General features: G+C 45.0%; 1 protein-coding gene across 1 annotated transcript in view; it reads right to left on the bottom strand.

Annotated features, from left to right (window-relative positions):
- The window catches only part of ECE2 (endothelin converting enzyme 2), a 513,778-nt gene that overhangs the window by 268,972 nt on the left and 232,718 nt on the right, over nt 1-12,088 (bottom strand). Inside the window, exons 4-6 of the mRNA XM_069618808.1 lie at nt 8,443-8,658; nt 3,686-3,810; nt 2,857-3,003 (exon numbers count right to left, since the gene is read on the bottom strand). Of these exons, the coding sequence (XP_069474909.1) occupies nt 2,857-3,003; nt 3,686-3,810; nt 8,443-8,658 (488 nt within the window). The remainder of the gene's footprint in view (nt 1-2,856; nt 3,004-3,685; nt 3,811-8,442; nt 8,659-12,088) is intronic.

Genomic DNA, 12,088 nt, shown 5'->3' with positions numbered 1-12,088 from the left:
GGTGCGCTATATAAATAAAATAAATACAAATACAAATCACTAACCTTAGAAGAACTACTTCCTCAAAAAACACCAGGTGGCCCCAAGAGGCGAGAAGATGCAAATAGATTCCAAAAGGTGGGGGTACCCCAGATTAGGATAAGGGACCCAATGACCTGATAGAAGGAAATCACTGCATAGGATTAAAATATATGTGTCTCTTGCCAGGGTGGAGGAGGCATGGAAAGTACCTCAGTGACCCTCTCCAGCTAGTGTCACTCCTGAATCCCTTACGCCGTTCAGTAAACAAGTCTTCGTTGAGGATTTGCTGCCAGAACCTGCTCATCGTACATACAACAGCATCAACAAGCTACATACAAGTGCAGCGTCATGTGCAAGGAGATATAAGAACAAGAGGCCAGCAGCCCAGAACAGTGGAATATGTGGCAATGGTTTAATTCAGTGAAAGCTCAGTGGACAGCCACCAACTTTCCTGTGCAGGCCCGCAAGCATGAGAGAGGAGTGCTATGGGATAGAAAAGAAGTGTGGAACAGTGAACTGACAACTGCTGCAAGGACCGGGCATCACAAGTAAACAGCATTTAGATAAACAAAACTGCGGACGGCGGTCTGGCCTGCAGAGTCATGCATAGATGCACGGACCATGTAGGTACCGCTCTGGGGTGCCATTGGAATTCGGAGAGTCAATCCTTGTAGTCAGTTGATTGGCCTAGTCAGCTGAGTGTTATTCAGTCTTAGCAGGCCACGGTTTGAGTCTGCACTGGTAGAAGGGCGCTCAGCGTACTATGTGTTTGTGTGTTCGCCAGAAGGAAGGGGGTGCTGTTTCAGTTTGCTGAGAGAATAACAGATAGTGATGAAAAGAGTGAGCAGGATGGGAGGAGAGGTGCAGAAGCAGAGAGAGGAGAGGGAGAGAACGAGGAGAGGAAGTGAAGGGAGGAGAATAGTGGAAGAGGGGGAGACAGGGAAGACAGGCCAGTAAGAGTAGAGGGAGGAGGAAAAAGAAGGAGGGAAAGGAAAGAGAAGAGTCAAGAAGGAGAAGAGGAAGTGGAAGGAGGAGAATAGTGGAAAGACCTAACACTGATACAGTGAGGGGGAGGAGGAGGAGGAAAGGTGAGTAAGAGTAGAGGAAGGAGGAAAAGGGGAAAAGGGGACATTTTGGGGAACAAAAACAAATATCTGAAGGGAAGGAGGTTGGAAAAGAAGTAATGGAACAGAAGGAGGAGGGATGAAAAGGAAAGCACAGAGTGAATAAGTGTGACAAACAAGGCACTTCAGAGGATGAGAGCGTTGAAAGGAGTGAAATGGAATGAGGAGGAGAGGCAAGGAAAGTCAAAGAGGGCGGCACAAGAGGAGGGGTTTCAAAGAGATGTGCATAAGTGAAGGGGTTAAAAGAGGAGAAGGGAACTGAGGTGGGACATTAGTACATCAAGAGTAGTGCAGAAACATCTGGCGGAGGGAAAGATTGAAAAGGAGAAAGAGTGAGGAGAAGAAGAAGGCTGGAAACCAAGAAGGAAGGTTTGAAGACCTAATCATTATGGGGCAACCAGGAGGCACGAGGAGGAAGATCCCAGGCTGTGAAGAGGGGGCTGGGGCAAAGAGGCCAGGGGACCCAGCAGGGGTCCGGCCCAAGAGCAAAGCACCTAATTGGATTCATATTAGTCCAGTACTTATGGAGACTTCCGAAGGCTCTGTGGTACCAGTACCTCACCATACCCAGGTTAGGAGAGGTCTGTTTCAGATTGACCTAGAATTTAGCACTAGGGACGTCAGTCATAGCTTCATCCGGAACCTCGCGGTCTGAATGACAAGGTTAGGGCACCTCAAGCCTTGAACACAAGTGTTACACATCTCAGAGATCAACCTCCTGGCCAGGCGATGACTCTGCCAAGACAAGAAAGAAGTCCGGGGGACACTTGTACCCCACATCCTGTGACTGGGTTTCTTTTGGCTGCCTGGAGATGGAGCCCAAAGGAGGAACGGGACAGATAGACAGACTACAGTCCTTACGCAATCTGGAATTGCTCTTCTTTAATTTCTTTGGTTATCCTCCAGTCTAATGTCAAATCCACCCTAAACCCCTAGCCCAATTTTGTTATGAAAATAAACCCTTTTGAAACAAACTTTCCAAGTCCCGAGTCGTCTGTCAATCCCACGTCCATAAAAACACCACAATTGTAGCCTGGCACTTCCAGTGCAATGGTTCCTACTCGGTGAATGTGATCCACCATGGATGAAGTATGCCTGGTCATCCAGCTAATCTACCTGAATGGCATTCCTATTGGGGCTCTATTTTCCACCCAAGGATGTAGGGTGTTTGCGTAGCACACTTTCCTACATTGTTTGGACTTTTAGTGGGGCCAGGCGTTATGAATAATATCTTCAGGTCCCGTCTAGCCCCAGAATGGGATCAGGCAGTTGTTGAGAGGATATAAAGGATCATAGAGTTTCACTGTCTGAAAGACCACCTACCTACATGATGAAGCTGTAAGAGGTCTTGATACCAGACTTAGGGGGTTTGGTCGTACGTGACATGTCCGCCCCCCTACTTGGATGATGCTGCAGTTGGAGAGCTCAAAGGGGTGAAGGGTGCCACATCCATGTTTCGACTGTCAGCACACATTTCTAGCTAATGTTGCGTTGGCTTCTCTTGATATGAACCAAGGCAAGGGTCAAGAAGCGCATTTGGACTGTCAGACCTCTATCCTGAGTATTGTTGACATTGCCCCTCTTTATGGGGCACCAGACCCCTGAAGCATGTTTGGCCTGTGAGCCAGCCTACCTGGATGATGGAGGCCATTGTCCCTGTTGATGGGGCGCCAGTTAGCATGAAGCATGTTTGGTTCATCAGCCAACCTACCTGGATGATGTTACTGTTGGAGCTTTTTGAATCTGCGCTCACGTACAAGCTGAAGAAGGGGGCTGCCCGATACGTTCCAGACACCATTTTGAGGACCTCCATGAAGTTTCCTCGACTCCAAGACCCTGTGATGTTCCAGCCACCTATCTAGAGGATTAGAGACAAGCTTTAGGACACATAAAAGACTTATACAGGTGCAAAGGCATAGTGCTCTCAGCAAACAGGTCATCTTTGAGAAATGGTGTTGAGGGAGAACATTGTAGACAAATAATTGTAATATATTGATCCTGGAAAGCATTGACACAGATGCCAAATTCCAAAATAAAAATACATATTTTTTTGCCTTCCGAACGAACACCTTTGCCCCCTTTAGCAAGGTTTTGATATTTTGTGCGAATGAAGGTGAATTCAGTAAAATGTTCCCATTTCATGGGAATCGTCAATAATTAAGAGGATCCGGAAGATTGCCAGTGAATCAAGGGGACTACCCAGAGCAAAACAAAACCTGGGTGGTCGGTGTGGGGGACACTGCCTTGGTTTTGCAGGATTGTAAGCACAAAGGTTCACTGGTGGTTTTGCTGGATTACCCAAGGATTCTGAAAGACAGATGAATGCTCTAGACCGGAAATGCATGCAAGACTCAACCCACTAATACCACTATTCCGACTCTGCATATGAATGGTTTACCTTCTTTATTTATATATTTGGCGTTTTGTATCGAGCCACAAGATGACCCAGACTGCTGATCGCTGATCACTGATCATTCACAGACTTATACTGTGCACCTCTGAACGACAGTTGCGAATGGTGGCCGGTGGGTTACACTGACCTTTTCAATTAGCTCAATTAGGGGTTTTGCCCCCAACTCTTCAATTTTCGGTTCTTTCAGGCAAGAGAGGTAGAATCGTCTGGTCTTTGTCTCTGCTTCACTGCTGGAATTGAAGGTGGCATTCTCTGCGGAAGAGTAACAGACACACGTTAATTGACCACCACCAAACCTGTCCTCCAGTGCATGAGTCACCAAAACACTTCCAACCACACCCTGCCTCTAGGCCAGTAATGTGAGTACATAGAAAGATAGCCAAGGAATACGAACTCATGGAAGAACCATGTCCATCCTTCACTCAAACAGGACTGCACCCACTTTCAGAAGATTTAAAATAAGATTCACATTCGTCTACAGTACTAACAACTTTGGGCGAAAGTAAATTAGGCACATTTCTTTTTACCAAGTTTACCACATTTCCTTACCACAAAAAGGTAGATGGTGGGTTAGTGTTAGGTGTATAGAAAGGGGGTGGGGGCAGTGTTCCAGATAAGATTTTTAAGTGGGAGTATGTTAGGCCCTATTTTTTAAAGTTGTGAGTAAAATGATTTTTTAGGGAGTACAAATGTTAGTCCAATTCCCAATGGAAGTATTTTATAACTAGCAAAAGTACCTGTTCTCTGAATGAGTTATGTATACAGACATGATAGCACTCTCATTACTTGTTGAAAATAAATGATCCTGTAGGCTGCGGTTCTGCCTTACCCTGGCGTGATGATGTTTTTTGTAGTGCATTTCGGTGCAAATAGTTCGGAAATCGTGCATCCTTGGGCCTTGAAATGTAGTTTTCAAGGTCCTATAGCTTCGAGTTTTCTTCCTCGTGTCGGGACTGGTTGCGAAACAACATGTTTTGTTTCCCTTCCCGGGGAACATTGTTCACAGCATTGTAAGGCTTGTTGCGAAACAACATTTTTTGTTTCCTTTCCCAGTGAACATGGTTTACAGCTTCATCAGCAGGCACCAACTCGCAAAAATCCTCTGAAAAAGTAATTTCTCCTGATGCAGCAAAAATGTGGAAACTTCTGGAATGCTACCTGTCTTCACTTGCGCCTCTCATGTCCATTCGCCTCTCATATATTTTTTGTTTCTCTTCCCAGCTAACATGGATTACAGCTTTGGCGGCAGGCAACAAAGCCACAAACACATTTTGACTTTTGGGGAAAGGGGTGGGGTGTCCAAATGTCATGGAGTCAGTAATGTCCAGAGGGTCCTTACAGGTAAGTATGTAAAAGTTGGTGCAGATCGGTGAAACTGTGTGGTATTGTATAAGGAACAACGCTTCACTACGCCACATAGCCACACATTTTGACTTTTGGTGAAATCTGGAGAAAGGAGTGGGGTGTCCAAATGTCATATAGCCAGTAATGTTCGGACAGTCCTAACAGATAACTATGCACAATTTGGTGCAGATTGGTGAAACAGTGTGAAATTGTATGAGGAACAACGCTTTGCGCCAAGCCACAAACCCACATACCCACACAAAACTTTTGACTTTATATATATAGATGGAGTAAAAAAGATTTCCTTGGAAAATGCAAATGTTTTTGCAATAATAATTCCTTTGCACCTAGTTATTCATACAAATTAAAAGATACACGTTTACTTCTTCCAATTAGGCAGTAATAATAGAAGTTTCTTCCTGTGGTACTACGTGCACTACTGCCCAAACATATCCATCGAGCCGTGTGGGTGAAAGCAGGGGCACAAGGTCTATGTGTTTATTTCCTATTATTTGTTGGAAGTATTTTGACTCCCTATTTAAATTCTTTGGGAGCAATTGCCTATTTTTAGGGAGTAAAAGAGGCTGATACACCCCTTATCTGTAGAGCTGGGCGGGGGGTAGGCGAGGGGACTATGCCGGGTGTCTTCGCCCACATTTTACAGTAAATAATTTGGTAAAAACAATAAAATTCGACCATTTTACTTTTGAGCAACAGAATTCAGTGTTCTAACATAGATCCTGATCTTCAGCAGTTCTCAAACAAAAGCCAACCAATCATCAATGACCCTCAAGAAAATACTGCATCCATCTTCATCAGCCCTAAAAAAAAAGAATCCATTATAGTTGAGCGGTGGTTCAGTGGCGCTGCGAGCACCAACAAACTGGAGAGACTGAGTAAAAACTCACCTGCGTGCGTCAGCGCGCACGTCTGCAAGTGCATTTCTAAGTGCACAGTCTGTAGTTGAGCTGGATTTCGAGTGTATGCCTGGAGCTTTATTCTGCAATCTATTTGCCATCCCTGGTGATTTAGTGGATCTGCGCGCAACAACATTGCCTGGAGAGGCTGAGTTAAAAACTCACCTGTGCGCGTCTGCAAGTGTGTTTCTAAGTGCAGTCTGAAGAACTGTGGCTGTGCCTCAACAACGCCATTCCCTGTCTTCTTGTTTTCTTCTCTGCAGTGAGGTTGGCCAATTAGTCTGAGCAGAACTGTTGTTCGATCAGAATTGTTGTTTGGCTGACTGCTGGTCAGAGGCGACTGATTAAAAGTAAGAAAGTCGGTACGGCTTGACGCGCAGGCTATATCATGAATGGTAATCTGTAACAGCGATTAGAGTTTTGCTGGAAGTTATCTGCTGGTCAGAAGCGGCTGATTAAGAGGAGTGAAATCAGCACGGCTTGACACTCAGGCTAAACCAGGAACGGGCACACAGTGTGCTGCGAAAGTACATGTACATTTCAAATTTAAGAATAAAAGAAGTTATTTTTAAAATGGCTTCCACCTACTGTCTTCGAAGTAAAGGTGCTCAGGAGGCAAAGCAGCAGTTGTTAACAGAGGTTTTACAAGCCCATATAAGGAGAGAGGTACAACATTAATTAATAACCTCGGCAGTGGGGACGTTGAGACAGCTCGAATGTACGGAAGAACAAGCTGTCTAAACGACACCGTCTATTGAGAATATCCTTCTATCCGTCTATATTGTTACCTCTCCAAGCGCCTTTAAGATTTGGTAAGAAGGGTCTCCCGGTAACCCAAATGTGAAAATAACAAAAAAATTCTAAACTAAATACCAGCTAGACTTTGCTCTTAATTGGAAATACAGCTCATAATTCTAATTTGACCTAAGCCCTGGTAGACGACATACTGGATAATGGGATGTTATTGTGTGTACAGTCGGGAATTCCCATAGACATGACTTCAGTTGTCGACACTGTAACACAAAAGCCTATGGTGAATGAAGGTACCAGTGATCATCCAGTAGAATCACGATATGATATGATATGGCATTTATAACGCACCTATACACAAGTGTTTCAGCAAGATTTTGCAGATTACCTAGAACAATATCGTTTTTTTCCATAACACCAATTGGAGACAAACCAATGTTAGATATCATCCAGAAATCTCGGTCCTCACGCTTAAGGATATTCTCAATACACAAATACTCATGTCCTTAGAAGCAGGAAGAATGGTTATGGTGAAGCAACTGATAGAGGAATTGGGTATTGAAAGTTCTGTCATGAAGGATACTAATCTAAAACCTTCCTCCACGTTTGTGCCTCCACCTTCTCAAAGTAATTTAATAGACACCTTCCATCAGGCGGTGATCAAAGATATACACCAACTAAATGAGAATAAATAAACTAACAAAAGACACATATCCTTCAATTTAGCCTATCAAGAATGCAATGCCCTAAATAGATTGGAGAAGTATGAAGACATAGTGATAAAGGAGGCTGATAAGGAGGGTAACATTGTTATATTGGAAAAACAAGACTACATTAGGATAGCAGAAACGCATTTGGCACTACCATATTGCTACGAGACAATAAATGTCAATTGTGTAATGAGTATAATCAAAGCAATGGATGATCTAATACTTAAATGGCATCATACCACATTGCTAATTGATGATGAAAAAGCTTTTCTCAGCATGCAACATCCGAAAATCCCAACAATATATTTCCTTCCCAAGATCCGTTATAGAAATGTGGCTAAGGAGTTTAAATGATTTCTACATAGTGTAATAGCTATATTTGCAGATGTAAGGTTGAGAAAGTATTTTAGGATATTAAACATATAATTAAAAAGTAATCTTTTTTTTTTAGCATCCTCAGCTTCTAAAATGTGATAACTGGAATAATATATGTTTGCATTATAAGCAGCTAACCCATCTTCAGGTGCACTCCAACAAGAATACCACTCATCAAGATCAAGCAAGTTCCCTTGCCATATTTGAAGGCACTCAAAGAAGAAAACCACACATATCCTAAAATCCCTCAACAACTCCTTCTGTCTGGGTGAACTGCAAGCAACACCGACCCACCCCGGGCATACTCGATACTATGGCAGCCCCATCTAGTATCCAACCCTCTGTTACCTAATGCAAAGAACCAATCCTTGTCAAGCTCACTAAGACAAGAGCATTGCACTTCCCCATGGGACTACAGAAACCACTACACTCATCTACACGCTATCTTCAGAGGGAGCAGCACACACAATCACCCATCTGTGCTGTCCTGCACAAAAGAAACCTATACATGTTGTGCGGCAGCATCAAACAATAACCACTCGTTGAAGTTGTGTTCTCGCACTTCCACCCATTGATCTTCTTTTTAGTGACACCTCCTCTATGTCTTTAGCAGCAGATGAAGGGTAAGACAGAAGAATCATACCAACGCACAGATCTCTCAGGGTGGACTCTATGAATTGGCTTCTCCATAACCCGCACCTGATGCAGGCAAGGATGATCGTGGGAGCCTCACGGGAGGAGGTACTAGGCAGTGTCTGCCACATCCTGCCCAGTCTCCTAAGATTTACCTAGAAGGTGCTTCATGATGGCTTGATTCTGGTCCCAGATGCTGTTAAAGGTGTTCCAGCGGGAGCGGCCATCAGGCAAGGGGTTCCGCTTGATCCACCCTCCGCAGGCGTACTGGTAGAAATCCTCGCAGGGGTTCACCTCGCGGTCCAAGGCCTCCAGGATCTTACTCGCCACCATGATGCAGGCTTCAGTGAGACACGTGGTGTGGGAGGGATCTGACAGATAGCAAGAGAAACAATAGGGGTTATACAGAAAGAGAGAGCGAGAGAAAGACAGATAGTTAGAGTGCTACTTTTTCTGGCAGTCACCCTTCCTATAAGGCCCAGTCCTATGGGCTGCATCATTGGTACAGCACAGGGACGGAGCTCAGAAGTGTGAAGTGTTTCTCCAGTGGATGGATGAGGGTTCTGTGGCACAGCCACCGGGGGCAGAAGAGTGGATACAGGGGGTGGACAGGTGGCTTTCACATACAGGACTATTCATCATTTCGCATACAGAGGTTTGGGTCCAGAATAATCGCCAGTCTAGGAAAGTTAGACAGAAGACTTGAACCCTGCACTTATGCTTTAGGAATGCAATGGCGGTTCCTGGTGTCATAGAATTATGTAATGACTGTAATTTGTATTGTTAGAAAAAATTATGGACGATGATATTGGGTGAGCACCTGCTCATTGTTTAATAGTGTTAGGTACCCCCAGCGCTTTTGGAGCCTAAGGATCTGCAATGCATTGAATTTGCTTTACTTCATTAGATGGAGCCTAGCACTATTGCTAAAGATCACGTGATGCACCCCCACCACATATGCAGTGACTAATGGGGCTTCACATCTTTCAGTTATTTGATCAACAATGCCCTGTTCTTCTAAAAAGGAGGGATATTGGAAATCCACCTGATCATCATCCAATTCTTTTTTTTTTATGGACAGTATAGAAAGATTATTGGGGACATCATTCTTATGCAGACACAAGCTTGGGCTGAAGGTATTTATCTCCCTTTTCAGGCCCTGTTAGCTTTTAGGCGAGCCACAGCTAAAGGTACATATTATAGCAAAATACGTCTATCCAAAAAAGCTGCCCCTCTGCATCGCTTTTATGGATTTGAGCAATTAACGTATGCAGTACATAGAAGACCCTTTTGGCACACCTGTCTGCAACCTTTGCCTGTTCGGGTGTTTTGGACTACAACTCCCATCAGCTCTAGTCATCATTGTCAAGGGTTATGGATCATTGGAGTTCTAGTCCAAAATATCTGGAGTGCCACAGGTTGCAGACCCTTGCCCTAAGAAAACAAGCGATTTAAAATCATCATGATACCTATTCTGACACGGCGATCGGTTACAATCAAATTCTGATCAGCTGGAGTTTGGTAAGAAGGCAACAGTAGTGTGCCCAATGGCAATTTTCGGAAGGAGTTAGCACATGGTGCAGGTGGTGGTGTCATGTGTGGCACCGTTTTTATTACATATAAAACAATATATTATGAAATCGCATGCATTGGACGATACATTTTCAAAAAGGAACAAACTAGAATAACTGAACAAATAGTGCAAAATAAGAAAAAGCACTTCAAGAGGCGTGTTCAAGATTTCATCTACCTCTCTCATAATGTTGCCAGGTGGCAGCGATCCAGGGCTAATGAGTAGCATATTTATTTTTTGTATGCGAGTTTCCACACACACAGTGGGCAAAGCATTATGTCTTGGGTTTTCAAGGGCCTGTTTAATTCTGGAAAGCCACACAAGGGAGCCAGGATACACTATTCAACAGCTGGTATTGCAAAAACTCTGTCTCCAGCTAGAAATGCCCCAACAGGTAGGATGCTATGGGGCAGAAGAAGACCTGCCTAAGAAGGCCTTGTGAGCGGAGGCACCAGCATAGCTGGACTGATCCAAGGTGCCCATCTGAAGGAGGAAAAGGGCAACCAGAATGAAAATTTGGCCTAGCGGAGGGTACCAAGGGCAACCCACCAAGAAGAGGCAGCACTGGAGAAGCAGTAACGAGAACTGAGATGATCGAGAACAGAAAGGAACCAGAGCTCCCTGAAGCCCGCGATTAATGGGTCTCAGTGGAGAGTCTCTGGAAGCCTGCCAGAATGTGAACATCTCGCTGCTTCACAAGTACAGATGGGCACATGACACACAAGCCATTATGGGAGCTGCGGGTTGACATCTATTGAACAGACTGGACTTAAGAATTGAATGATGATGATGATGATGACTTGATTAAGGAAAGAACAAGGCTCAACAATTGTGTTCCTGTAACAGGGCATCACGTGGACACCTAGCAGGGCATCACGTGGACACCCTAGCAGGATTTCAGTTGGCCTAGGGGGGTGGAGGGGATGCTACAGCTGACCAAGTAGAGAAGTATGGGAAGATTGCTCGAAATTGAAAAGATCTCACCCAAAACTGTTTATAGCTACTCTAAAGGTACATTGAATGAAGTCTTGACAAGTGACAAAGGACCACAATCTACGCGAGGACTCATCCACTCGAGCTATATTCCAAGTCACGGCTCAGTGGCGTAAGGGTGGAAGGATGGAAGGCTGTATTCAGTCCCTGGTCATGGAACAGGTGTATGCCGGGAAATAGGAAGTTCATCAGAAGTTGTAGGATGGCGACGGCCAATGTATCAATGAAGGCCCGACCAGATAGTGATTGATGCCTGGCTCTGGAGGGAAATCGCCTGATGGGGAGGATGAGCTATCCTTCCATTGCCAAGTCCTGCAAGCCACCCCCTCGTCGCCGTTGCTCCAAATCTCCCATCTACGTAAGAGCCTGTGACCTCGTGCACTCGGTGCCGGCTCCAGATAAAATACAGGCTCAGCATGTAAACTTCTGTCCCTTTGCACAGAAGAGAAATATCCTGGGACTTCTAGGAGGAGTGTCAATGGGTCACTCATACATCAGAAGCACGTTGATAAGAGCCCTCGAGCACTAGAGTGCACAGAATATAGGGCTGTGAATAACACATTTCTTCACTGAAAATACCATGGACGTTCTAAGCACTAGGGCACTAGAAGGGTTAGAATCATCAAGGACTCCCACACGTTGCAAGGGCTCCAGGGCGCCAAGGCTCTCTAAATCATATTCAATCCACTGCTCTTGAGAATCATTTGTTTGTGCGTCATCACATTTAAGAGCGCTGATATAGAACCAAGGCTCCTCAAAGTTGTGATTTCTGAAGCGTTAAGGGCTATATCGAAACCTGCATGGTCTTGGGGATTATGCCTCTAAAATCCTTCGTTTTGAGTTTTAATTGTTCTATTCTTTCCGTGGCGACTTTTGATCGTTTGAATCCTGTAGGGGCGTGTGCCGCCTTGGTGGGGGTTCTGCAAATAGGTAGTTATGGGTAGAGCAGAGGCCTTGTGTATGTTCTGGGACCCGCATGGAGGCACTATATGGTCCATATGAGGTCCCCATAAAGCAAGAGTCAAGACAGTGAGGATGCACTGGGAACGGAGCTGTGGTACTCAGGCAGTGGAACCAGAGTAGAGGGGCTCTGGAGAAAGAGCAATCGGGACTGTGGGCCAGAAAGAAGGTACTCAGAAGTCCCTGGGAATAGAGCCGAGGCAGTCAGGATTCACTGGAGCCAAGGCAGAGGCGCTCAGGGGTCACTGCGGCAAGAGCGAAGCTGCAGTGGCAAC

The sequence above is a fragment of the Ambystoma mexicanum genome, chromosome 10 (genome assembly GCF_040938575.1).
Source record: "Ambystoma mexicanum isolate Mex_15411 chromosome 10, UKY_AmexF1_1, whole genome shotgun sequence".
Classification (NCBI taxonomy): Eukaryota; Metazoa; Chordata; class Amphibia; order Caudata; family Ambystomatidae; genus Ambystoma; species Ambystoma mexicanum.
The sequence above is the reverse complement of the archived record's forward strand: the minus strand, read 5'-3'. Positions and strand labels throughout refer to the sequence as shown.